Source organism: Balaenoptera acutorostrata, chromosome 8, assembly GCF_949987535.1.
Source record: "Balaenoptera acutorostrata chromosome 8, mBalAcu1.1, whole genome shotgun sequence".
NCBI lineage: Eukaryota > Metazoa > Chordata > Mammalia > Artiodactyla > Balaenopteridae > Balaenoptera > Balaenoptera acutorostrata.
Window position 1 is genome coordinate 49841248 of NC_080071.1, and position 27632 is coordinate 49868879.

The window sequence follows — 27632 nt, forward strand, 5'->3', positions numbered from 1 at the left end:
ATGTATCATGAAAAAATTATCAAAATTTAAATAGCAAAACTTTCAAAATTCTTGGTCCTTTGACCCAGAGTCCAAGTGGGTTTGGATACCATGTTTTCCCATGTCTCCATTATAAGACTAATGGTTCTTTTAAGCATTCAAAGTTACGTGTACTACTGCCTGGAATTTAATTTGGTGCATAGCACTTAACACTTTTAATATTTATGCCTCCTACTTGTTCTAAAATATTTGAGATGGTTCCACTACATAACGTAAAGACTAACTAATCTTGAACATGTAGGGAAGGAAAAAAATCATCTTCCTCTCCTCTCTTAGGGTCATTGGCTGGGCCTGAAAATCAAATTGATAATAGAGTAACAGGAGAAAAAAATTAATTACCTAGGTATGCATGGGAGTTCACAAAGAAATGTGATTCAAGGAAATGGTTAGAATTGCGGACTTCTGTATCCTCTTAACAAAGGGTGATACAGTGTGGAAAGGGGCTAGACTAAGGAAAGGCGGTTGGGCTTCTGGCATGACAGTGAGTTCTGAGAGGGTGGCTAGGAAATGTATGATAAATAAGGGTTGTTTGTTTTGCAGATAAGAATTGTCTCCAGAGTGGTTCTCTTCTTGGTATAGGAGACGGAGACACATTTACAAAGGGAAATTTATGCCCTGCTTTTGGACAAAAAAGGTGGAGGGCAGAGAGCTAATTGCCTTTGGCTCAAAACAAGCCTTATGCATTGTCGTGACAAACTCTGATCCCTCTCAAATTCCTTAATGACGATTGAGATAAATACAATTTAGTGGCTCAGAAAAATGTCAGTTAAGATTGTTTGATCAATTAAAATGACCAAGATTTAGGTATTTTGGACCAACCTCGAGTTAGAAACTACTTATTAAAGTTCAGGCTTTGAGTGAGGCAAAGTGTCTACCCTCTGTGAATTCACGGGCTGTGAGAGAGACTGACAGATACATCATCCATTCCAGTGGAATGGGATATGCATTCATACTGAAATGTAATTCCACAAGGATCTACATTTTTTAGGATTGTTTTGGAGTATATGGCTTCCACCTTTAAGGGAAGTTTTGAGATTGGGGTGTCTGATGTGTTTCTTGTGGGTGGACTTTTGTGGAGGGGATTGGAAGAACTGTTCAGAACCAGGGAGTGTGAATTACCCAAAATAATCTACTCAAATGTCATCTTTTCCTTCCTTTTCACAGTGTTTTCTTCCTTCCTCTTACCTCATTATCAGTTTAGTAATAATAGTAGCAGAATAGCTGCTGCATTTCTATGGTGCTTTATGTTTTTCCTTTATCACTATTCACGAGGAATTTGGGGCAGGCATTATTACCCTCAGTTTAGAGATGAGGAAGCAGAGTCTCAAAGAAGCAAAGAAAAACTCCTGTGGTCACATAGCTAATTAAATTCCTCTACCCTTTTTTAGACAAAAGTTATGTGAAGAACTCTGGGTAGAATCTGTTGGTTTTTCTGACTTTTCTGAGCTCGAAATGACACAAGTTTGCTGTGCATGATAAATTTCTCTCCTTAAGCCCAGTGAAGTTCAAAGAAAACTCTATGAGAAAAAGATTTTATGCATTGATTTTGAGTATAAAGTCATTTTGTTTAGTGGAGCCTTTTGAGTTTGGTATTTTGTAATATCAAGGTGTCATTTTTTAAAAGAACCTCATCAGGATCTTGGATGAATGACCTGTCTGCCCTCAGAGAAATGAGAAATGGCTTGACAAAAAATAATTTTGTTTACCAAATCCTAAAATCTGAAACAACTTTTCTCTTCTTCCCGTACATATAGCTTTAATAAAAAGCATACTTTATACTGTATATAGAAAAACACGGCCCCCCAAAGTTGATATGCGCTAGAATGTAAGGTTCAAGCATGTTTAGGTAGATCACAGATGATAAATATTGCGTTTATGGGAGATACAGGAGTTGCTCAGCTTTTTTTTTTTTTTTTTCAGATGCGTATGTTTGATTGATTGATTGATTGATTGATTTTGGCTGTGTTGGGTCTTCGTTTCTGTGCGAGGGCTTTCTCCAGCTGTGGCAAGCGGGGGCCACTCTTCATCGCGATGCGCGGGCCTCTCACCGTCGCGGCCTCTCTCGTTGCGGAGCACAGGCTCCAGACGCGCAGGCTCAGCAGTTGTGGCTCACGGGCCCAGCCGCTCTGCGGCATGTGGGATCCTCCCAGGCCAGGGCTCGAACCCGTGTCCCCTGCATCAGCAGGCAGACTCTCAACCACTGCGCCACCTGGGAAGCCCAGGAGTTGCTCAGCTTTTTAATATTCTAATTTATTTGTAAACACTGACCTTCAGGAACCAGTGCTATGGAGCACATCTATCATATCCCCTCACAAACTTGTTCTTGCTTCTGAATCCTGCATTAATTTAACTCTCATATGACTCAGCATGAAGCCTTCTTCTTTAAAAAAAAGAATTAGAAATACTATAGTTTTATTGACTTGCTAATTGAGTGCTATCGCCTAGATCTTGTTATGGGTCCAGTGCTATTCTGTCTCTTCGCAAAATGGTTGAGTCTCTTATTAGCATTAAATCTTGGTTTGAAGCAGTAAAATGTATTATATCAAATTATTAGTTTGACTTTTTTTTTTTTTTTTAAATTAATTATTTATTTATTTTTGGCTGTGTTGGGTCTTCGTTTCTGTGCGAGGGCTTTCTCTAGTTGTGGCAAGCGGGGGCCACTCTTCATCGCGGTGCGCGGGCCTCTCACTATTGCGGCCTCTCTTGTTGCGGAGCACAGGCTCCAGACACGCAGGCTCAGTAATTGTGGCTCACGGGCCCAGTTGCTCCGCGGCATGTGGGATCATCCCAGACCAGGGCTCGAACCCGTGTACCTTGCATTGGCAGGCAGATTCTCAACCACTGCGCCATCAGGGAAGCCCTTGACTTTTTTGTAAAAGATATTTCTGATGATAAAAAATAATATATGCATTTGAAAAAAATTGGGAAACAGCGAAGAGCATAAAGAAAAATTTAAATTACTATAATCCCACCATCCAAAGAGAAACACAGTTGATGTTTTCCTGTTTTCTATTCTTTTTAAACCATATATATTTTAAAAATTGGAATCATACATGTATATTATAGTCTTATGCTTTTAAAAATTAACTATAAATTCTGAAGACTTGGAAGAATCTAATCTTTGTAAACTTTTCTACTATATTTTAGGAGGCAGATTGTAATATCGTCAATGTTTGGTGTCATTTCTTTAGCTAATGATAATTACACTTAAAATTATATGGTATTACAAGGCAGGCTTATAACAGTCTTGAAAATATTTTCAATGAATGGAAATGTAGGAAATTATTAGTTCGAATAACAAATAGTACACAGTCTGTTTTTAAACAATATTTTTGTTATTAACAGGCTGAGTTTTTAAATTGTTTTGCTCTGGATAAATAAACCATTTGACCAGTAATTTTAAAAGTTAACATGTGAACATTTCCTCATGTTACTAAATATTTTTTAAAGTTATTATTTTTTTTTGTATCATGAACTACCCTAAAACTTAATTACTTAAAATAACAAACATATAGTTATTTCACAGTTCCTGTGGATCAGGAATCTGGGTACGGCTTAGCTGAGTACCTCTGCTTCAGTCTTTCACAATCATATTGTCACTTGGGGCTATAGTCTTTATCTGAAGGCTTAACTGGGGGACAATCCCTTCCTTGCACACTGCCGTAGAGAGATTTCCTTCAGTTTCTTGCTTTATGGGCCTCTCTGTAGGGCTGCTCACAACACAGCAGTTGGCTTCCATTAGAGTGAGAGAATGAGTGCAAGACAGAAGTCATGGTTTCTTTGAAACCCAATCTTGGAAGTGACATCCCATGGCATTTGCTATATTCTTGGTAGAAGTGAGTCATTAGTCCTATATTTAAGGGGAGGGGATTAAACAAGGCATGGGAATTCCAGCAGGCAGGGATTGTTGAAGGCCATTTTAGAGACTATCTGCTGTAGTTATTAATAGTTCCATAATATTCCAGGATACAGACATATGATAACAAACCTCTTATTGTTGGACATTTAGGTTATTTACAACTTTTCTTATTATGAAAGGGCTTTCATGAAAATTTTTACGTATAAATATTTGTCTACAACTCTGATCGTTTCTTTAGGATAAATTTCTCAAAGTGCGATATTTGGGTTAGGGCTTTTAACATGAATTGTTATGCTACTGTTGAACCAGTTTGCACTACTAACATCTGTATTTGAGAGTGTCCATTGCACCACATCCACTATAAGACAATTTTTTGAAGAATGGGTTTGTAAAATAAATTGTTCCATAATTAGGCAGTTTACTTGAATTAGCACATGTCATGAAATGTGAAAGGAAGGCACTGTGAAACAGCAGCAAGATCCCTGAAACTAGAATCAAAAGATATGGATTTTAGAACAGGCAGTGTGTTTGGTCTCCCATACAATGTCAACAAGGTCACATGCTTCCCCAGGCAGGATATTTAACCTGCTTACATATAGAGTTATACATCAATGTATTTTGTAAAATGAGAAAAATAATTCCTTTCTGATGTATAAATTATAAGACACGAGGGAAAGAGGAAAAGGGAAAATGCAAATGAGATATGCTCAACAGAAACAGAGGTAGATGGATAATTTACTCTGAAAAGCTCCAGACACTTGGTTATCATTTGTAACTTAGGGCTGTACACACTCTGTTGCTCTCTAAGAGGACTGGAATTTTATTTAAAATATCTAGACTTAAATTATTTAAATTAATTAACATTTACTGAGGCCCTTCATTGTGCTAGGCATATAGAAGTGAGATATAAAGATAAACAATTACTTATTACCCATCTTCTTTCAGAAAGAGTTTAAGTGGTATGGCCATATTCCTGCCTTTGAGAGTCTAGGCACAGACTTGTAAACAAGCAGAATGAGAAAAGTACAGTGATGGAGATAAATATGTTATGGAAACCCAAGAGAGGGATAGAGTAATATTAGGTAGTGGGAAGGCCTTTACACAGAAGTGTACTTGAGACAGACACTTAAGAATGGGTCAGTTTTTAAAGAGAAGATATCTGTGTGAATAAGGAGGGAAAAAATAAGAAAGCCCTTTTAAAAGAGAAAGCATTTTACAAATGTGATGTAGGAGTTTATGCAGTAAATAATTGGCTTAGTATATAAGGATGAGTGGATCATGATTTTCAAATTATAATGAATTGAGGATTGAGCATTCATTTTTGTGTTTTATGTTTTATTAGTTTCATGTTCTGATTTGGGCTCAGATAACCTAGTTTCAGCTACAGGATCTAAAGAATAGTCCAGTTGTAACAAACTAAGGGCAATATTCTGACATTGTTACCCTGTTCCCTCCACCCCTCACCTCCATTTAACAACAGTTGCCTAAGGAACTGGCTTCAGAATTTTACAGAGCTTAATTCATGTGTCATGAGTACATTTGTGTCATTTAGTTAGGACAATGACGTGACTGAGAAATTAGTACAGAATATAAAGTTTAAATGTTTTACAGTCTTAGTGCTGATCTAGATCAGGTTTTCTTCAACTAGTTCGTCAGAAGCTACTTTTCATTTCCCGCAAGTATTTAGATTACAGGGCTGGAGGAATTACTGCAGACTGAATTCAATCTTTGTAGTCATAAATAGGAGTGGTCAGGTGAAGCCAGACTTGTACCCAGAGTTAAGCCTGTTTGTTTCCCTTCTCCACCTGGAGGATCTGGTAAATGAGATGAAGCATTGACCCCTGACTTAGATCTGGCACCCAATTCTAACTCTTTAATTCCCAAATGACCGTCAGCATTCTTAGGTTATAATTCTCTTTCCTTAATTATAATCCTAAAACATAATAACTAAAGCACTTAAAATAATAATTTGATGTTAGTAGGTTTAGGGGACAACCTAAGAGAGAGAAGGAAAGGAAATAATACTTACTGAACACTTGAACACCTTCCATGTTCCAAGGCGGTTCTAGATGCTTTATGTGTAGAAGCGCACAATTTTTACGATGAATGTCTGAGGTAGATTCCCAGTTTACAGATGAGGTGATACCACACAGCTCTGCTCAGGTTTATTAGAATCTCTTACATCGTCCTTTCATTTATCAATGTTATTTTCTCTGCCTCTCCATTGAGAAAATTTGGCCCCAAATGTGACTTCATGAAGAGCCCCCTGTGACCGCCCTGGTGTTGAGCAGCTGCACGCAGCACGTGTTCTGTGTGCCTGAGGACGAAAGCAGCTACTAAGTTTCCAAAGACTGTACAGTAGTGCCCCTGAGGTGACCTTCAGATGGACCGAAATCACATTTGCTGTATTTTCTAGCTTTTACTTTTTTGTATTGAGTTCATTTCTGTTTGCCAGTTTAACTGGTGTCATTTGATCCTGTTATAAATTTATAGTCTAGGTCAGTGACTGTCAGTATTACCAGTACAAAGTCCTCTGTTTACTGTCCGATTTTCATGGACCCCTACAAGAAGGAAAATATACTCTTAGTATCCAATATTAGAGAACAAATAACGACAAACCTTCTGTTGGGAACTTCATTATTGTTTTTAAATGAACTCAGTTATATTTTTTAATGAATTGGCATTTTAATTAATTGCATCTACATTGAAATTTGAAAGACAGTATATTCATTATGCTTTTAAAGACTATAATGTGGTTTTTATCAATATTATATAGATATTTGCGTTAATTCAGGGCTAGGGCCCATTTTAAGGTATAACTTGAGATATAAAATGTCTTAAAACCTGTTTAAAGGCTTAGAAGATGATCTGAAGTAGAACAACAGTAATAAGCATTTCTGTTAATCTAATATTTAAGAAAGACTTTCAGGGATTTAGCAGCCTGTTCATTTCCAGAGCAGATTTTGGAAGTTACTTTTTTTTGCTAGAACTGTATGGTCTGGCCCCCACTCATATTCAAGTTTTGGCTTTTTCTGTGACACCTTCCCTGGCATATTCCCAGGGAGCTTACTCAACAGGCTCAATCTGATGACACTGTATGCAGGATGGGGGACCACAGCTCCAAGATAAACTATGGACTGCAGTAAACTGCATCTTCTGTTTGAAAGATCTAATAGAAGACCCCGTAGTGGCTAGACCCATTCCTGAGGGAAGTGCCAGGGCTATGGCCTGACACACTTTATATACTCAGTGCTTTGAGGCTTCAAAGTAACATTGAGGGAACCAAGTAAATGGGGCTTTCTTTTCTTTACGTATGACTCTGATGTGTATGTATATATGTATGTGTGTTGGGATTTGGGGGAGGGAGTGATGGGAGAAAAGGCATCTTTATATTTTATTTTTGCTGGCAGTGGCATGAACAAATGGCCACTTCACATATTAGGACAAGGGTAAAACTAAGGATGCTTTCTGGGCATCTGCACTAATTATAGCCTGAATAAGTTGTCATCTCATTCTCACTCTCTCTCCCACTGATTTGATTTTGTTAAATAAATTTTGAAAGCACTTATACTGATGGATATTGGTGCTGAACACATAGTAAAGACTCAGTAAATACTGGCTAGATGGTTAAGGAACGTTCTCACTGACAGCTCTTTATGTATCTTAAGATTTTTAACTATAGTATAAAAGAAATTGATTTTCAGTATTTTTCAAAAGTGTATTTTAAAAAATATTTTATACTTCTGTATCAGCTAGTTACATTGACAAGAGAGCCAAAATACTTTTTTTGGCTAATATCCAGCATTACATGTATCATACCTTCAACTGATAGCCATGGTAACTTTTCAACCTGACTGATGAATAATACAGTCTAAAAATTAACTTAGAAGAGCTCATCCCACATGCTTTCCTAAGACCAATTATATAATCTGCTCAACTATTGAGTTGCATTACTAGCTAACATTGTTGAAACTTTATTTCTTCGTTATGAATCAACTATCCTATTAGGGGAGAATGAAATTATACAAAGCTTATTCTTCAGTGCTATACAGGTTGGGATTATCATTACCTTTTTTTAAAGGTCATTTTATTCACATTTCTTTATTAGTTCACATGTATAATTTTATTTATTTATTTATTATTTCCTTACTTACTTATTTATGGCCACGCCACGTGGCTGGAAGGATCTCAGTTTCCCGACCAGGGATTGAACCTGGGCCACAGCAGTGAAAGCACTGGATCCTAAACACTAGGCCACCAGGGAACTCCCTATCATTGCCTTTTAAGACGTCTGTCAAGTGTTTGAATAGCTGCTACCATGAACAGTAGTAGCATAAACTTTTTGTTTTTGTCTCTGACTTTCCTTTCAGGATCACTCTTCCTTACTCATGATAAATCTCAAGAGGCTTCTGTAGAAGAGAAATCACAGAATTAAAATCTGATTAACAAAAGTATGGGGTTACCAGTCCTGTTCTATCAGAGCAACTGCATCTTTTGTAAGCATGTGATGAGGAGTAATTCCATTAGACAGTTACTGGACCAGTTGATTACATAATGGCATGAATGTATCAGTGTTGTTTTATCCAAGATAGGACCAGAAGGCCAGAGTTGACAGCTAGTCCTAGGTAGTGGTCTCTGGGAGCCTGGGAAGCTCCAAGCCATAATGTCCCTGCTGATGGAGACCAGGTCAAGGACTGGGCCAATGAGCAGAGAGTAACAAGAGACCCTGGGAAGGAGCTACACTGGTCTTTGTTTGCCAGAATTAACATCAAAACTAGAAGTGGGGAGGGAGGTTCTATAAATTCAAGAGAGGGAGGATGTTTAACAATTAAATACTATAAGCCATGATCAGATAAAGTATTATTAGAGCAACTGTTATTCCCAGAACACTGAATTAGGAATGGGAGCTCCATGCTACTTTTATGGATATATCCCCCATTTGCTTATCCATTCACCTATTGATAGACATTTGAGTTGTTTCCAGCTTTGACTGTTGGGAGTAAAGCTGCTCTGGACATTGGTGTACAAGTTTTTTGCAGACGTGTTTGCATTTGTCTTAAATAAATACCTAGAAATAAAATGGTGGGTTCAGTTCTTTAAAGTGGTTGTACTGTTTTCCACTCACACCAGCAGTATATGCATTTCACATCCTCACCAACAGTAGGCATTGTTGGGCTTTTTAATTTTAGCAATCCTAATGAGTGTATAATGGTATTGTTGTGGTTTTTTTGGTTTTTTTTTTTTTTGGCTGTGTTGGGTCTTCGTTGCTGTGCGCGAGCTTTCTCTAGTTGTGGAGAGCGGGGTCTACTCTTTGTTGCCATGCGTGGGCTTCTCATTGCAGTGGCTTCTCTTGTTGCGGAGCACGGGCTCTAGGTGCACGGGCTTCAGTAGTTGTAGCATGTGGGCTCAGTAGTTGTGGCATGCGGGCCCTAGAGCACATGGGCTTCAGTAGTTGTGGTGCATGGGCTCAGTAGTTGCAGTGCACAGGCTCAGTAGTTGTGACTTGCGGGCTCTAGAGCAGGGGTCCCCAACCCCCAGGCCGCACAGCAGAAGGTGAGCGGCAGGCGAGCAAGCAAAGCTTCATCTGCTACTCCCCATCGCTCCCCAGTGCTCACATTACCGCCTGAACCATCTCCCCCTGCCCCGTCCATGGAAAAATTGTCTTCCACGAAACTGGTCCCTGGTGCCAAAAAGGTTGAGGACCACTGCTCTAGAGCGCAGGCTCAGTAGTTGTGGAGCACGGGCTTAGTTGTTCTGTGGCATGTGGGATCTTCCCAGACCAGGTATCAAACCCGTGTCCCCTGCATTGGCAGGCGGATTCTTAACCACTGTGCTACCAGGGAAGTCCTGGTATTGTTGTTTTGAAAGTACCTTTTTAATTTTTAATTTACATACAGTAAAACTGACTTTATTTTGGTGACTAATTCTATGAGTTTTGATATATGTATAGATTCGTATAGCCACTATGACAATCAGGATATATAACAGTTCTACCACCCAAAAAAATTCCCTTTTGCTGCCTCTTTGTAGTCACATTCTCCTCTTACCCTAACCCTTAAAAGCCACATGTTATCTGTCCCTATAGTTTTGCTTTTTCCAGAATCATGCATTATGCGATACATAGAATCATGCAACATGAGACCTTTTAAGACTGGCATCTTTCAATCAGCATAATGCCTTTAAGAGTCATCAATGTTGGTATCAGTATCTTTGTTGCTTTCAACTTTTGGCAATTATGAATAAAACTGTGATAAATATCTGCATAAAGCTTTTTATGTGAACACAAATTTCATTTCTCTAAATACCTAGGTGGGTTGGGTTATATGGTAAGTGGATGTTCCAACTTTATAAGAAAATGCTAAGCTGTTTTCCAGAGTGGCTCATTTTGCATTCCCACTAGCAATGTATGAAAGAAAGTTCCAGTTGCTCTGCATACTTACCAGCACTTGGTATTGTACTTTTTAAAATTTTACCCACTTTAATAGATGTACAGATGTATCATATCATGGTTTTACTTTGCATTTTTCTAAGGCCAGTATGTTGAGCATCTTTTCATGTACTTACTTGCCATCCATAGATGATGTCTTGGGTGAAAAGTCTGTACAAATCTTTTGCCCATTTTAAAAATTGGGTTGCTTTCTCACTGTTGACTTTTGATAGTTATTTATCTATTCTAGATTGAAGTCATTTTTTGGGCAAATGATTTGCAAATATTTTTTCTCCCCATTTGGGGCTCATCTTTTTATTTCCTTAACTGTGTTCTTCTTAGAGCAAAAGTTCTCAATTTTGATTTAGTCAAGGGTATCAATTTTTTTTTTTACGGTTTATGCTTTTGGTGTCGTATCTAGAAACTCTTTGCCAAATCCAAGATCATGAATATTTTCTGTAACGTCCTGTAAAAGTCTTATATTTTACATTTAGATCTATGACTCCTTTTGAGTTAATTTTTTGTATAAAGGGTAACGTATAGATCTTTTTTGGGGGGGGGAGCATATGGCTGTCCAGTTGTTCTAGTTCCATTTGTTGAAAAACTTACCTTTTTTGCACTGAATTATTTTTGCACATTTGTCAAAAATCAATTGACTATATTTTTGTGGGTCTGTTTCTGGACTCTTCTATTCCATAGATTTGTGTGTCTGGCCTTTCACCAATATAGCACTGTCTTGGTTACTGTAGCTTTTAATCATTCTTAAAAGTGGGTAATGTGAGTCTTCCAATTTTGATTTTTCTCAAAATTGTTTTGGCTATTCTGATTTCTTTACATTTCCATATATAGTTTAGAATCAGCATGTTTATATCTATAACAAATCCTTCTGGGATTTTGAATGGAATTTTGGAATCAGTTTGTCAATGTCTACAAAAAAGCCTCCTGGAATTGTGCTTATATATATATATATATACACACATATGCTTATATATACATACATATACATATATATAAAAATTGGGGGAGAATTGACATCTTAACAATATTATCTTCAAGATCATGAACACTATTTAGTTTCTTTACTCTTTCTCAGTAACAATTTGTATTATTTACATACTGCATATACAACATACAATGTAGTTTTCTTTCATACATTTTATTAAATGTATCCCTAAGTTCATATTTCTTATACTATTGCAAATGGCACTAATTTCATCTTTCAATTACTAAGTATACAGAAGTACAGTTGATTTTTATATATTAATTTTGTATCATGAGACCTTGCTAAAATTATTAGTTCTAGTAATTTTTTCATATATAATCCTTAGGACTTTTTACATATACAGTCTTGTCATCTGCAAGTAAAGGCAGTTTTTTTTTTCTGACGACCTTTATGCTTTGTATTTCTTTCTTCCCTCTAGTACAATATTAAATAAAAATTGTGAAATAAATAAATAGAAATTGTGAGAATGAACATTGTTGCCTAGTTCCTATCATAGAAAAAGTTGTTCAGTCTTTCACCATTACACTTAACATTAGTTTGAGGAAGTCTCTCTTATTGCTAGTTTGCTGAGAATTTTTATCATGAATGGTTTTATCAAATTTGTTTTGCATCTATTGAGATGATCATCTGGTGTTCTTTTTTATATTAACACAGTGAATTATATGTATTGAGTTTTGAATGTTACATTCAAAATTTACATTGCATTCTGGTATAAATCCCACTTGGTCATGATGTAGTAACCATTTTAAATATGCCGGATTCAATTTGCCATTTAAAAAAATGATATCTGGGTCTGTGTTCACGAGGGATATTGGCTTGTAGAGTGTTCTTTTCTTGAACTGTCTTTGCTTGTAGTAACAGGGGAATCCTGACTTCATATAGAATGAATTTGGAATCCTCTTCCTCTGTTTTCTGGAGTTTGGGTAAGATTGGTATTCTTTCTTTCTGAAACGTTTGAAAGAATTTAGAGCTTTAGAGTTGCCATTTGAGCCTGGAGTTTTCTTCTTGGAAAGGTTTAAGGTACAAATCCAATTTCTTTCATTGATATACAGCTATCAGACTTTCTATTTTCTCTTGTGCCAGTTTTGGTAATTTGGTATGTATAAAGTTGTTCATAATATTCCCTTCTTAGTCTTTTAATGTTTATGGACTCTGTAGTAATGTCCTTTTTCCTACACACATATTGGTTCTGTGTGTCCTCTCATTTTTCTTCATCAGACTAGATAGAGACATCTATTTTATTAGATCTTTTTAAGGAACCACCATTGGTTCCATTGATTTTTCTCCATTATTGGCCCTTTTCCTTTGCTTTGTTTTCTGCTCTCATCTACATTATTCCCTTCCTTCTACTTTGGGTTTAATTTACTTTTCTTTTTCTAGCTTTTTAAGCTGAAAGCTTAGATCACTGATTTAATCCTTTCTTCTTTTCTGTCACAAGAATTTAAATCTATCACTCTCCCTCTAAACTTTAACAGTGCATTTTTAAAATGTTGATATGTTGTGGTTTCTCTTTTTTGGTTGAAAATATGTTAATTTCCTTGTGATTTCTTCTTTGCCCCATGGGTTATTTAGAGATGTGATATTTAGTTTCCAAGTATTTGGGGTTTTCCTGGATATTTTATTATTTTTTATTAATTCTTTGGTGGTTGGAAAATATAAGATTCCAAGCTTTTGAAATCTGTTGAGATCATCGTGTAGTCTATCTTGGTGAATGTTCTATATGCATTTTATAAGAATATGTATCCTACAGTTGTTGGGAATAGTCTTCTGTAAATGTCAGTTACCTCAAGTGGCATCATAGTGTTGTTCAAAACTTGAATTCCTTATTTTTTCCTTTGAATATTCTATCAGTTACTGAGAGAGTAATGTTTATTTCTGCCTTTAATTCTGTCAGTTTTTCCTTAATGTATTTTGAAGCTCTGTTATTAGTTACGTATACATTTATGATTATCATGTCTTCTCCTGACACATAAAATGTCCCTATTTCTGGTAATACTACTGGTCTTTGAAGTCTGCTTTGTCTGATAGTCATACAGCCACAGCAGCTTTTTATACTTCTTGTTTGCATTGTATGTCTTTTGCAACCCTCTTGTTTGCAACCTGTATATTTGTATTTAAAGTATATCTCTTATAGGGAGCATATAGCTGGATTTTTTTAATAGACTTTCTTTTTTAGAGCAGTTTTAGATTCACAGCAAAAGTGAGCAGGAAGTACAGTTACCCCCTTCCTGCTCCCCTCGCCCCCTCCAACACACAAGCCTCACCCACTGTCAACATCCCACTCCAGAGTGTTACAGTCAACGAACCTACATTGACATATGATCACTCAAAGTCTGTAGTTTACATTAGGGTTCATTCTTGGTGGTGTACATCCTGTGGGTTTTGACAATTGTATAATGGCACGTATCCACCATTATAGTATAATACAGAGTAGTTCACCACGCTAAAAATTTTCTGTGTCCACCTATTAAACCTTCCCTCCTCTCTAACCCCTGGTAACCCCTGGGCTTTTTACTGTCTCCATAGTTTTGACTTTTCCAGAATGTCATACAGTTGGAAAGCTTGGCTTCTCTGGCTTAGTAATATGCATTTACGGTTCTTCCTTTTCTTTTCATGGCTTGATAACTCATTTCTTTTTAGCACTGAATAATATTCTATTGTCTGGATAGACCACTGTTCATCCATTCACCTCCTGAAGGACATCTTGGTTGCTTCCAATTTCTGCAATTATGAATAAAACTGCTATAAACATCCATGTATAAGTTTTTGTGTGAACATAGTTTTTCAACTCATTTGGGTAAATACCAAGGAGTGTGATTGCTGGATCATATGGTAGGAGTATGTTTAGTTTTGTAAGAAGCTGCCAAACTGTCTCCCACAGTGGCTGTACAATTTTGCATTCCCACCAGCAATGAATGAGTTCTGTTGCTCCACATCCTCATTAGCATTTTGTGTTACCAATGTTTTGGATTTTTGCCATTCATATAGGTTGTAGTGGTATCGCAATGTCATTTAAAACTGCAACTCCCTAATGATATATGATGTTAAATATTTTTTTCACATGCTTATTTGCCATCAGTATGTATTCTTTGGTAAGTGTTTGTTCAGATCCGGTGTCCATTTTTTAATCAGGTTGTTTTCTTATTGTTGTTTTATATTTTGGATAAACAGTCCTTTATCAGATATGCTTTTGCAAATATCTTCTCCCAGTCTGCCTCCCAATCTGTGGCTTGTCTTTTCATTTTCTGGGCAGTGTCTTACACAGAGCAGAAGTCTTTAATTTTGACAAAGTCCAATTTATCAATTATTTCTTTCATGAATCATGCCTTTGATGTTGTATCTAAAAGGTCATTGCCAAACCCAAGGTCATTTAGATTTCTCTAGATTTAACTCCTGGGTGTTATCTTCTAAGAGTCTTATAGTTTGCTTTATATTTAGGTCTATGATTCACTTTAATTTCTGGGAAAGGTGTTAGGTCTGTCTAGTTTTTGTTTTTTTGTTTTTTTTAACATGTGAATGTCCAGTTGTTCCAGCACATATTGAAAAGGCTGTCTTTACTCCATTGTATTATCTTTGCTCCTTTGTCAAAGATCAGTTGACTGCATTTGTGTGGGTTGGATCTTATTTAACTAGTCTGCCTTTTAATTGAAATTTTTAGTCCATTTTTTTTTCAAGTAATTTTTTTTTAATTTATTTATTTTTGGCTGTGTTGGGTCTTCGTTTCTGTGCGAGGGCTTTCTCTAGTTGCGGCAAGCGGGGGCCACTCTTCATTGCGGTGCGCGGGCCTCTCACTATCGCGGCCTCTCTTGTTGCAGAGCACAGGCTCCAGACGCACAGGCTCAGTAATTGTGGCTCACGGGGCCAGTTGCTCCGTGGCATGTGGGATCTTCCCAGACCAGGGCTCGAACCCGTGTCCCCTGCATTGGCAGGCAGATTCTCAACCTCTGCGCCACCAGGGAAGCCCTCAAGTAATTTTTGATATCTATGGGTTTAACTCAGCCACTTTGCTGATTTCTAATTGTCCCATTTTTTTTTTCTTCCCATGTTCATCCTTTCCTGCCTTCTTCTGGGTTAAATGTATCTAATGCCTCATTGTTTTTAAGCCACACTTACATTATCTTTTTAGTTGTTTCTCTGTTAAGTTTTTCAAAATCATTTTCCCCCTTTTTCAGATTGGCTATGTCTATAGATGTTCAAGCTCACTAATCTTTCTTCTCCAGTGCCCAATAGCCCACACAGTGAGTTTTTCATTTTAGTTCTTGAATTTACTTTTTGTGTGTTTTGTTACAATTTCCATTTCTCTGCTGAGATTCTCTATTTGTTCACTCTATGATCATTTTTCCTTTATGTCCTTGAACTTATTTAAATAGCTGCTTTACAGTTCTACTGAGTTCTCTTAACTACCAAGTGCTAGGTCATTTGGGGATCTGTTTCTAGTAACTGGTTTGTTTGTTTGTTTTTTCTTGAACTTGGGGCACATTTTCCTGCTTCTTTGCATTGTTAGTAATTTTTATTGTATGACAGACATTGTGGATATTACTTCCCATAGGAATTTGGATTATGCTATCTTCCTTTGAATGGTATTGAATTTTATTCTTTGTTACAATGGAACTGTTTGTTTGAACTTAGCCCAGTATGGCCCATGGGCTGGCTGCCTGTTTCTGTAAATTAGGTTTTATTGGAACATAAAAACCATTGCCCATTTGTTTACATATTAGCTATGGCTGGCTCTGCACTACAACAACAGACCTGAGTAGTATAACATAGACCATATGGCTCACAAACCTAAATTATATATTAGCTAGCCCATTAACAAAAAGTTTTGTCAACCTCTGCTCTAAAGTTCACTCCTAAAGTGGTCTCAAATTTCGTTTTTGTTGTTGGATATTTTGTCTTTTTAAAAAGTTTTTATTTTATATTGGAGTATAGTTAATTAACAATGTTGTATTAGTTTCAGCTGTGCAGCAGAGTGATTCAGGTATACATATACATATATCTATATCCCTTGAAGAGGAACTAAAGGTCCTTGACTTTCATGGCTAAGCTATTATTATTTTGTCTTGCTTGACTGTTTTCCTTTGTTTCTGCATTTGCTCTTTGGCACTCAGGGAAGGCCAAGGAGGCTAAAGCTTTTCTATAAACTAGAAGCCGAGGACACACAGGTCTGTCCCTAGGAAGGCCCTGCAGGGTCCTGCTCAGCTTCAGTGAGACCCCATGCAAATTTCTGCCTCTCTCCCAGCTCCTTTTACTCTTGAACTCTCTTGTAATTTCACCTGCTTCAGAAGTATCTCAGCCTCTGCCTCTGCAGCACAGCAGAATTGCCCCTCTGCTTGAATCAGATTCTCAGGCAGAATCTCAAGATGATCAATTGTGGGGTTTAACATCATGTGTTTCCCTTCTTTTGGGGATCAGAATCCCGTGCTGTTGTTCAATGTCTGAAAATAGCCGCCCACATATATTTTGTCCAGGTTTAAAGTTATTTTTGGTGTGAGGGCAAATCTGGCACTACTTTTGTCATGGTAAGATAAAGCTGCTTTTGCAAAACCAAAGATCTTAGAAAACACAGAATGTTCTCATGATTCTTCTCATGGACTTTTATTTATCTGACATTCATTGCATTCTAATCATTTTCAGGTTAACTAAGTCCAGTTCCCTTAACAATCCCTCATAGTACAAAACAGATACTACGTTAAGTCGTTACATGTTAGAGGTGCACAACCAGGCCAGTTCCTGTCTTCTAGGAGTTCAGTCTATTAAACCAGATACATCACATCACACATCCCTTATGCCCTTTTTGAAATGCATCTCTGGAGCATATAGCAGGGCGTATAGAACTAAAGGTAATCAGAAGCAGAGAGCTAGTTTTCCTTTCCAACCCTCCATATCATCCTTATAAGTGGTAGAGGTGGGGAAGGAGTATATTATGGGAGAAACTGGATAAAATTGAAAGAAATCTAAAAAATATTTAGTACTGACTTGGGCAAAGGTCACCTTTTTTGGACTTCTTATAAACTATTAAGAAATAAATTAAATGCATGCTAGTTTTTACCTTAAGATCAGTAGTTTCAGAAATAATCAATGGAGTTTCCTTTCATGAATTTTTACAGCTGTTTTTGGTCCAACAACTATGATATAGTCAGGGATCATAACCTCATTTATAGAGTCTTTGCCTGCACTTTCTTATGGCTAGGCCTCCCTCCAGTGAAGTTTGTACTGTTTTAGTTACCCTTAAGTCTTATCTTAGATAAGTTCATTCAGTGACAACATTCCATTGGGAAGTTCGGAAGGTACATCACAAGCATGTACCCTATTGACTGTCCAAACATCAAACAGTAAGATATTTAGGGGGAGAAACTTTTAAGCTAATTTTAAATTAATCTAAGCTTTTCATAATATTTGGTTGGTTATCTATTTTATATATAGTAGTGTGTATATGTCAATCCCAAACTCCCAATTTATCCCTCCCCCACCCCACCTTTCCCTTTTGGTAACCGTAAGTTTGTTTTCTGTGAGTTTATTTCTGTTTTGTAAATAAGTTCATTTGCATCATTTTTTTTTTTTAGATTCCACATATAAGTGATGTCATATGATGTTTGTCTTTCTCTGTCTGACTTACCTCACTTAGTATGATAATCTCCAGGTCCATCCATGTTGCTGCAAATGGCATTATTTCATTCTTTTTAATGGCTGAGTAATATTCCATTGTATATATGTACCACATCTTTTTTATCAATTCATCTGTCGATGAACATTTAGGTTGCTTCCATGTCTTGGCTATTGTAAACAGAGCTGCAGTGAACATTGGGGTGCATGTATCGTTTGGAACCATGTTTTTCTCCAGATACATGCCCAGGAGTGGGATTGCTGGATCACATGGTAGCTCTGTTTTTAGTTTTTTAAGGAAATGCCATACTGTTCTCTGTAGTGTCTGCACCAATTTACATTCCCACCAACAGTGTAGGAGTGTTCCTTTTTCTCCACACTCTCTCCAGCATCTGTTATTTGTAGACTTTTTGGTGATGGCCATTCTGACTGGTGTGAGGTGACATCTCATTATAGTTTTGATTTGCATTTCTCTAATAATTAGCTATGTGGACCATCTTTTCATATGCCTCTTAGCCATCTGTATGTCTTCTTTGGAGAAATGTCTATTTAGGTCTTATGACCATTTTTTGACTGGGTTGTCTGTTTCTTTGACATTGAGCTGCATGAGCAGTTTGTGTATTTTGGAGAATAATCCCTCGTCAGTTGCATTGTTTGCAAATATTTTCTCCCATTCTGTGGGTTGTCTTTTCGTTTTGTTTATGGTTTCCTTTGCTGTGCAAACGCTTGAGTTTAATTAGGTCCATTTGTTTATTTTTGTTTTTATTTCTGTTATTCTAGGAGATGGATCAAAAAAGATCTTGCTTCGATTTATGTCAAAGACTGTTCTGCCTATGTTTTCCTCTAAGAGTTTTATATTATCAGGTCTTACATTTAGGTCTTTAATCCATTTTGAATTTATTTTTGTGTATGGTGTTAAAGAATGTTCTAATTTCATTCTTCTACATGTAACTGTCCAGTCTTCCCAGCACCACTTATTGAAGAGGATGTCTTTTCTCCACTGTATAGTCTTGCCTCCTTTGTCGTAGATTAATTGACCATAGGTGCATGGGTTTATTTCTGGGCTTTCTATCCTGTTCCATTGATCTATATTTCTGTTTTTCTGCCAGTACCATACTGTTTTGATGACTATAGCTTTGTAGGATAGTCTCAAGTCAGGGAGCCTGATTTTCCTCCAGCTCCATTTTTCTTTCTCAATTGCTTTGGCTATTCGGGGTCTTTTGTGTCCCTTACAAATTGTAAAATTATTTGATCTAGTTCTGTGAAAAATGCCATTGGTAATTTGATATGGATTGCACTAAAGCTGTAGATTGCCTGGGGATGTATAGTCATTTTGACAATATTGATTCTTCCAATCCAAAAACATGGTCCATCTGTTTGTGTCATCTTCTATTTCTTTCATTAGTATCTTACAGTTTTCTGAGTACAGGCCTTCTGCCTCCTTAGGTAGGTTTACTGCTAGGTATTTTATTCTTTTGATGCAATGGCCAATGGGATTGTTTCCTTAATTTCTCTTTCTTGTCTTTCGTTGTTAGTGTATAGGAATGCAAGAGATTTCTGTGTATTAATTTTGTAACCTGCAACTTTACCAGATTCATTGATGAGCTCTCGTAGTCTTCTGGTAGCATCTTTAGGATTTTCTATGTATAGTATCATGTCATTGGCTAACAGTGACAGTTTTATTTCTTCTTTTCCAATTTGTATTCCTTTTATTTCTTTTCCTTCTCTGATTGCTGTGGCTGGGACTTCCAAAAAACTATGTTGAATAGAAGTGGCCAGAGTAGACATCCTTGTCTTGTTCCTGATCTTAGAGGAAATGCTTTCAGCTTTTCATGATTGAGTATGATGTTAGCTGTAGGTTTGTCATATATGGCCTTTATTATGTTGAGGTACGTTCCCTCTATGCCCACTTTCTGGAGAGTTTTTATCATAACTGGGTTTTGAATTTTGTCAAAAGCTTTTTCTGCATCTATTGAGATGATCATATGGTTTTTAATCTTCAGTTTGTTAATATGGTGTATCACATTGATTGATTTACATATATTGAAGAATCCTTGCATCCCTGGGATAAATCCCACTTCATTATAGTGTATGATCCTTATAATGTGTTGTTGGATTCTGTTTGCTAGTATTTTGTTGCGGATTTTTGCGTCTATGTTCATCAGTGATATTCACCTGTAATTTTTTTGTGTGTGCTATCTTTGTCTGGTTTTGGTATCAGGGTGATGGTGGCCAAGTAGAATGAGCTTGGGAGTGTTCCTTCCTCTGCAGTTCTTTGGAAGAGTTACAGAAGGATAGATGTTAACTCTTCTCTAAATGTTTGATAGAATTCACCTGTGAAGCCATCTGGTTCTGGACTTTTTTGATTGTTGGGAGTTTTTTAATCACAGTTTCAATTTCAGTACTTGTGATTGGTCTATTCATATTTTCTGTTTCTTCCTGGTTCAGTCTTAGAAGATTGCACCTTTTTAAGAATTTGTCCAGGGAACTTCCCTGGTGGTCCAGTGGTTAAGACTCCATGCTTCCAATGCAGGGGGGTACAGGTTTGATCCCTGGTCAGGGAACTAAGAGCCCACATGCTGTTGGGCATAGCCAAAACTTTTTTTAAAAGAGAGAAAAAAAAAATTTGTCCAGTTCTTCTAGATTCCATTTTATTGGCATATAGTTGCTTGTAGCAGTCACTTATTATCCATTGTATATCTGTGGTGTCTGTTGTAACCTCTCCTTTTTCATTTCTAATTTTATTGATTTGAGCTCTCTCCCTTTTTTTCTTGGTGAATCTGGCTGAAGGTTTATCAATTTTATCTTTTCAGAGAACCAGCTTTTAGTTTCATTGATCTTTTCTATTGTTTTCTTTGTTTCTATTTATTTCTGCTCTGATTTTTCTTTCTTTCTTTCTACTAACTTTGGGTTTTGTTTGTTCTTCTCTAGTTGCTTTATGTGTAAGGTTAGGTGGTTTATTTGTTTCCTGACGTAAGATTGTATTGCTATAAACTTCCCTCTTAGAACTGCTTTTGCTGTGTTCCATAGGTTTTGGATTATTGTGCTTTCACTTTCATTTGTCTCTAGGTATTTTTTGATTTTCTCTTTGATTTCTTCAGTGATCCATTGATTGTTTAGTAGCATATTGTTTAGCCTCCATGTGTTTGTGTTTCTTAAGGTTTTTTCTTGTAGTTTATTTCTAATCTAATAGCATTGTGGTTGGAAAGGATGCTTGATATAACTTCAGTTTTCTTAAATTTACTGAGGTTTGCTTTGTGGCCCAGCATGGATCAATCCTGGAGAATGTTCCATGTGCACTTGGAAAGAATGTGTATTCTGCTGCTTTTGGATGGAATGCTCTATAAATATCAATTAAGTCCATCTGGTCTAATGTGTTATTTAAGGCCTTTGTTTCCTTATTGATTTTCTGTCTGATCTGTCCATTGATGACAGTGGGGTATTAAAATTCCCCCACTATTATTGTGTTACTGTCGATTTCTCCTTTTATGGCTGTTCGTATTTGCTTTATATACTGAGCTGCTCCTATGTTGGGTGCATATATATTTACACTTGTTATATCTTCTTGGATTGATCCCTTGATCATTATATAGTGTCCTTCCTTATCTCTTGTAACAGTCTTTATTTTAAAGTCTATTTTGTCTGAGTATTGCTACTCCAGCTTTCTTTTGATTTCCATATGCATAGAATACCTTTTTCCATCTCCTCACTTTCAGTCTGTATGTGCCCCTAGGTCTGAAGTGGGTCTCTCGTAGACAGCTTATATACAGGTCTTGTTTTTGTATCCATTCAGCCAGTCTATGTCCTTTGGTTGGAGCATTTAATCTGTTTACATTTAAGGTAATTATCGATATGTATGTTCTTATGGCCATTTTGTTAATTGTGTTGGATTTGTTTTTGTAGGTCTTTTTTCCTCCCCTTCTTCTTTTGTTCTCTTGTGATTTGGTGACTATCTTTAATGTTGTGTTTGGATCCCTTTTTCTTTTTTTGTGTGTGTATCTATCAATCATAGATTTTCGGTTTGCGGTTACCATGAGGTTTTGATATAGCACTCTCTATATAAATAAGATTGTTTTAAGTTGCTGGTCTTTTAATTTCAAATGCATTTCTAATATCCTGCATTTGTACTCTTCTCACGATTGCTGGTTTTGATATCATATTTGTGTTGGATGATTTCCTACCTTTACTGTGTGTTTGCCTTTACCGGTGAGCTTTTCCATTTGTAGTTTTCTTGTTTTTAGTTGTAGTCTTTTTTTTTTTTCCCCCCCCTACCTAGACAAGTTCCTTTAGCATTTGTTGCAAAGCTGGCCTGACAGTGCTGAATTCTCTTAGCTTTTGCTTGTCTGTAAAGCTTTTGATTTCTCTGTCGAATCTGAATGAGAGCCTTGCTGGGTGTTCTTGGTTGTAGGTTCTTCCCTTTCATCAGTTTGAATATAATCATGGCACTCCCTTCTGTCCTGCAGAGTTTCTGCTGATAAATCAGCTTATAGCCTTATGGGTATTGCCTTGTATGTTATTCGTTGCTTTTCACTTGTTTCAATATTTTCTGTCTTTGATTTCCACCATTCTGTCTTCTAGCTCACTTATCCATTCTTCTGCCTCATTCTGCTACTGATTTCTTCTAGTGTATTTTTCCTCTCAGTTATTGTATTGTTCATCTCTGTTTGTTCTTTAGTAGATCTTCTAGCTGTTTATTATACCTTTCTTGTATCTTCTTGTTCTGTGCCTCTATTCTTTTGCCAAGACTTTGGATCATCTTTACTATCATTACTCTGAATTCTTTTTTTGGGTAGATTGCCTATCTTCACTTCCTTTAGTTGTTCTTCTGGGCTTTTTTCTTGTTCCTTTGTCTGGGACATATTCCTCTGTCGTGTCTTTCTGTGATTGCAGTTTCCACTCCACAAGCTGCAGGGTTGTAGTTCCTCTTGTTCCTGCTGTCTGCCCCCTGGTGGATGAGGCTGGTCTAAGAGGCTTGTGCAGGCTTCCTGGTGGGAGGAACTGGGTCTTGTCCCTCTGGTGGGCAGGGCCATGTCAAGGGGTGTGTCTAGCAGGCAGCTATGGGCTCAGGAAGACTTTAGGCAGCCCATCTGCTGATGGGTGGGGCTGTCTTCCCACCCTGTTGGTTGTTTGGCCCAAGGCTTCCCAGTACTGGAGCCTGCAGTCTGTTCAGTGGGGCCAGGTCTTGGTGAGAAAGTGGGGGCCTCCAGGAGGGCTCACACCAACGAGTACTCCCCAGAACTACCACCACCAGTGTCTTTGTCCCCACAGTGAGCCACAGCCGCCCCCCTTGCCTCCACAGGAGACTCTCCAATACCAGCAGGTAGGTCTGGCCCAGGATCCTATGCGGTCACTGCTTTTTCCACTGGATCCTGGTGCACGTGAGACCTTGTGTGCACCCTCCAAGAGTGAAGTTTCTTTTTCTGCCTGTCCTGTCGAATTCCTGTGATCAAACCCCACTGGCCTTCAAAGCCAGATGCTCTGGGGGCTCCTCCTCCTGATGCCAGACCCCCAGGTTGGGGGTTCTGTTGTAGGTCTCAGAACTTTCACTCCTGTGGGAGAACCTCTGCAAGATAATTATTTTCAAGTTTGTGGGTCACCCACCTGGCAGATATGGGAGTTGGCTTTATTGCGAGTGCACCCCTCCTACCATCTCGTTGTGGCTTCTTCTTTGTTTTTGTGTGTAGGATATCTTTTTTGGTAGCTTCCAGTGTTTTTCTGTTGATGGTCATTCAGCAGTTGTGATTTCCGTGTTTGTTTTTGTGAGATGAGGTGAGCTCACATCATTCTACTCCACCATCTTGTCCTTGCTTCATAATTTCATAATATCTCATTCAGAAGGAAAAATAGGTGGCTTTGCCATGTCTAACTTGTGTTGTTTAGAGTTAGCCCTAGTGTAAAGAAAGACCATCATTCTGTCCTACTCTTTGAGTTGTAAATGTGTGACCAAGGGACAAAGTCTGACACAGCCCAAGATGTGCAGGCTCATGATGTTTTAGGCAGGAGCAAATTTTGATATGCTTGTTTCCCTCAACAGTATAGACCAGAGTCAGTCAGAAAATATTAACTCCAAAGGGCCAGAGAGTAAATATTTTAGGCTTGCAGACCACACAGTCTCTCTCTGTCACAACTAAACTCTGCCACTAAAGCATGAAAGTAGCCATAGACAATACGTAACAAATGGGCACGCCTATGTTCAAATAAACTATATTTGAAAAAACAGGCAGCTAGAATTTGGCCCGAAGGCTATAGTTTGCTGAGCCCTGGTATACATAAATAAATCAAAGGTAGCAAAAGTTTGTTGTCAGTTTTATAAAATTTGCCTGATCTTGAAAAGACATTTTCCTATTTCTAAATGCCATTTTTGAATGATTATCTTTTCTTTCTATTGATAAGATAAAGCTGTTGTTACCTTACATTTCCTCCAAGTGATGAAAGTGGTAAAGATTTGTTTCTACTTGCTACCTAATCATACAGTAGTTTGCATTCTATGACTTCAAAATGAATCTTCCTTTCTCTTGACAGATAAACACTACATGTGAAGACTGGTGAAAGGGAACATTGATTTCTGAAGTAGCCTGGAGAGGAAAAGCACTGCTCAATATCAAGTGGACAAATGCTTGGTGTTTGTTTTCCAAAGATGCTGTTGAAGTAGTCTTTGCTACTGCTTTCCTTCACTCAGTCAAAGCTCTTCATAACATGGGCTGCATGAAATCAAAGCAAACTTTCCCATTTCCCACCACACTCGAGAGTGAGAAGAGGCATGAGAGTGAAGAAAACTTTATGCCTGAAGAGAGATTTCTACTCAGGATGCCTTCTCTAGTTAATGTCAAAGAGGAAGTGAAGGAACCCCTAGGGCCTGAAATTGTGGTCTTTGAATTTGCACACCGCCTGTCCCAGGAAATCTTGAGTGATGCCTTGCAGCAGTGGGCTGGCAACCACCTCAAGTACTATGACATCCCATATATTGAGAGTGAGGGGCCTTGACGCTGTGTGTAGGATGATGACACTTTCTCAAATTGTGGATAAAGTTGGTGCTAGTTTAAATACATGAAACAATAGCAAAAACAGGTGTGAATAAATACAAATAACTCCATCTGGGTGTAAAGAAAAATATTTCGATAGCCATCAAGAGTCTTTAAGAATACCTAAAATGAAGTGTTTTAAGCAGTTCTACATTAACAGCAATTTCTATCTGCTTGGTCTTGGATTTTAGTCATTAAAGGCTTAAATGTAAGTCCTCTGGTGCCACAGTAATCAGCTGTGTCACACCACTTCCAGAGGCAACAATGCCATCACCAAGGAAATAAGAATTTTTAAAATTCTTTAAAATTAAAAAAAAAATTCTTTAAGAATTTAAATTTATTTAAAACCCATGTTTTCAAAATGGTCATTTTAAAGACATTCCTTTAAAATAACTATTTGTCAGTTTATACAAAAAAAAACAAGATATGAAAAGGATTTTCTTGAAATGCCTGGGCAAGGGAATTGCCTGGGCACTCAAGCCATAGCTGTTAACAGTGGGTCTTGTTTGCCAAAATCTTTTGAGTCAAGGATCCCTCCTTCTTAACACAAATGACCAAGCATTAGAAAGCAACCCATGTGGAAGAGGTCCACCGTGAACCATGTCCTTAATAAGATATTTACTTTTGTAGATGAAAAGCATAACTATCACCTTGAACCTCAGGGCCCTAACTAATCACACCTGTTACTGGATGACTCAGACTTTGCATATAAGCATCTTAACAATATACAATTTACAGAAGTCATGACAATGTTTATTGCATTGAATTAGGTAGCCCAGTGATATTACTATACAAGAAAACAAGCAGGGGTAGCTTTTATAAACAGCAATCCAGAAAACTGTAAAGTAACAGAAGCCCTAGTTGGCAAGGTGGAAAGAAGAATCTGGTCTCAGTGTTGCATGTATGTTAAGCTTTACTGTCTCACAGATGCAAGGGGCTGGTACATGGGCAATCACCATTCAGATTACTATGGGACCAGATTATGCATGAGAATTTATAGTTATTACAAAAGATCAAATACTCTTCCAAAGGAAATACTCATGTATATTTTTAATGGTAACAAAGCCCATGGGGCATTTACAGCCATAGACTATACTATTTTCATAAATTTGGCTACTGTTTTGGGAAGCCTTTTTTTTTTTTTAAGAAAAAAAAAATTAAGTACTGTTTAAGATCAATGATAACAGAAAATTCAGGAAAGGGGGAAGAAGATACTAGAAGATGTAACTTGCAAGAAAATTGAGACTGAGTCTTTAGAAGTATCTTTTCATCAAGATTTGCCACACATTGAGTTTAACTGGAATAGGAATTATTTAAGCCAGTGCGATTAGATCCTTTTATTAAGATACAACAGACCCTTGTCATGGAAATCTAAAGAAAGGCAGAAAAAGGCTTGTGACTTCTAATGACATAAATGTGTATGACCTTATAAGCAGGCAGAATTGCTACCTCTGATTTTAGCAGTTAGACTCTGAAACCCACAATCAAATAGACTGACTTCTCCAAGGTAAACGGGCAAAGAAAATTCTTTAGACGTGAGTGGCGTGCCACTTTTCAGCTGCCTTTGGACAACTGGTCATTCAACTTTCACCTACTCCCAGGGTTTGTACTGTCCTGTTGTACTTACAATCTAGCAACTTCACAAAATAGAAAAACCACCGCCCCTGTTTATACAAGGATCTGAAGTTGCAAGGCTAAGAACAGAAAGTTTCCAAAAAGTGCAAAACATATTTCCAGCTCATGAAGAAAAATTTAGGTTTATGAGTGCTCATACTAATGACTCAGACAAAAGCCTAGATGTTGCCGTTTTTTCATTCATTTTATATTTTACATCAGATACTTTTGCTGCAAGGTCACTGCTGTTTAAAAGATATAATTAAGTATATAAGATAATACATATTATGTTGAGAACACAAAGCCATATAAAAGCAGCGCATCACACTAAATTTTTCAGCATACATAGGGACATAGACTAGGAGGCTTTGATTATATCTAAATATTTTGATCTCAGGTTCCTCCTTTGCCCTGGGCCTCTATTTCCTAGGGGTGTGATACAGGCAGGCCTGCCAGACCGATATCTAGCTGGAAGTCTGATCTCTGTTGCCACCCTCTCTGATACTATGGCAATAGGGTTTTGTCATTGAGCACCACCCCCTTGCCCCTGACTCACTTTAACAGTATAGTATCTTGTGACATACAGAGACTTACTTGGAGATGTATGCTGTATAATATGTCAAACCATGGACATGGAACTACAAAGGCTTGCATAATCAGTGAGTTAGTGGATTAACCAAGTTGGGGGCAGGCAGGAAGGAGCTGGATCAACAAGTGTACTGCATATGATTGTTATCAAGATATAGTTTGGCCTAGATGACAAGATAAATGAGAACATCTTTGATAGGATAATTCAACTTCTTACATACCTTCATCTTTAAGTATTGGATTTACTTCATTTTGAAGGTCTTTCATGAACAAAGAGCAGAAGGGCTGCTTGAGAAGGAAGGAGACATATAAAACAGAAGACTGAAAGAATTATTAGCTACTGGAATGGGAAACATTTGTTCCAACTTAGATCACAAACACAGAAGAAATAAGAATAGTGGCCAAATTATAAGGGAAAAGAAAATGGGGAAAAGAGGGCCCAAGAAACAACACTCACGTCAGGCTCCAAAAACAAGT

The 27632-nt window shown here is 37.4% G+C and overlaps 1 protein-coding gene across 4 annotated transcripts in view; it reads left to right on the forward strand.

Moving 5' to 3' along the window:
* Positions 1-25834, forward strand: part of C8H2orf88 (chromosome 8 C2orf88 homolog) — a 77681-nt gene extending 51847 nt beyond the window's left edge. For 3 of the 4 annotated variants that reach the window (XM_007171470.3, XM_007171469.2, XM_007171468.2), the window contains one exon: positions 24454-25834. In XM_007171470.3, coding sequence (XP_007171532.1) covers positions 24628-24915 — 288 coding nt within the window. In that variant the 5' untranslated portion in view covers positions 24454-24627 and the 3' untranslated portion in view covers positions 24916-25834. Of the gene's footprint in view, positions 1-15519; positions 15567-24453 lie in introns of those variants that run through there. The other variant, XM_007171471.3, reaches the window with a different exon arrangement.
* The last annotated feature ends 1798 nt before the right edge of the window (positions 25835-27632 follow it).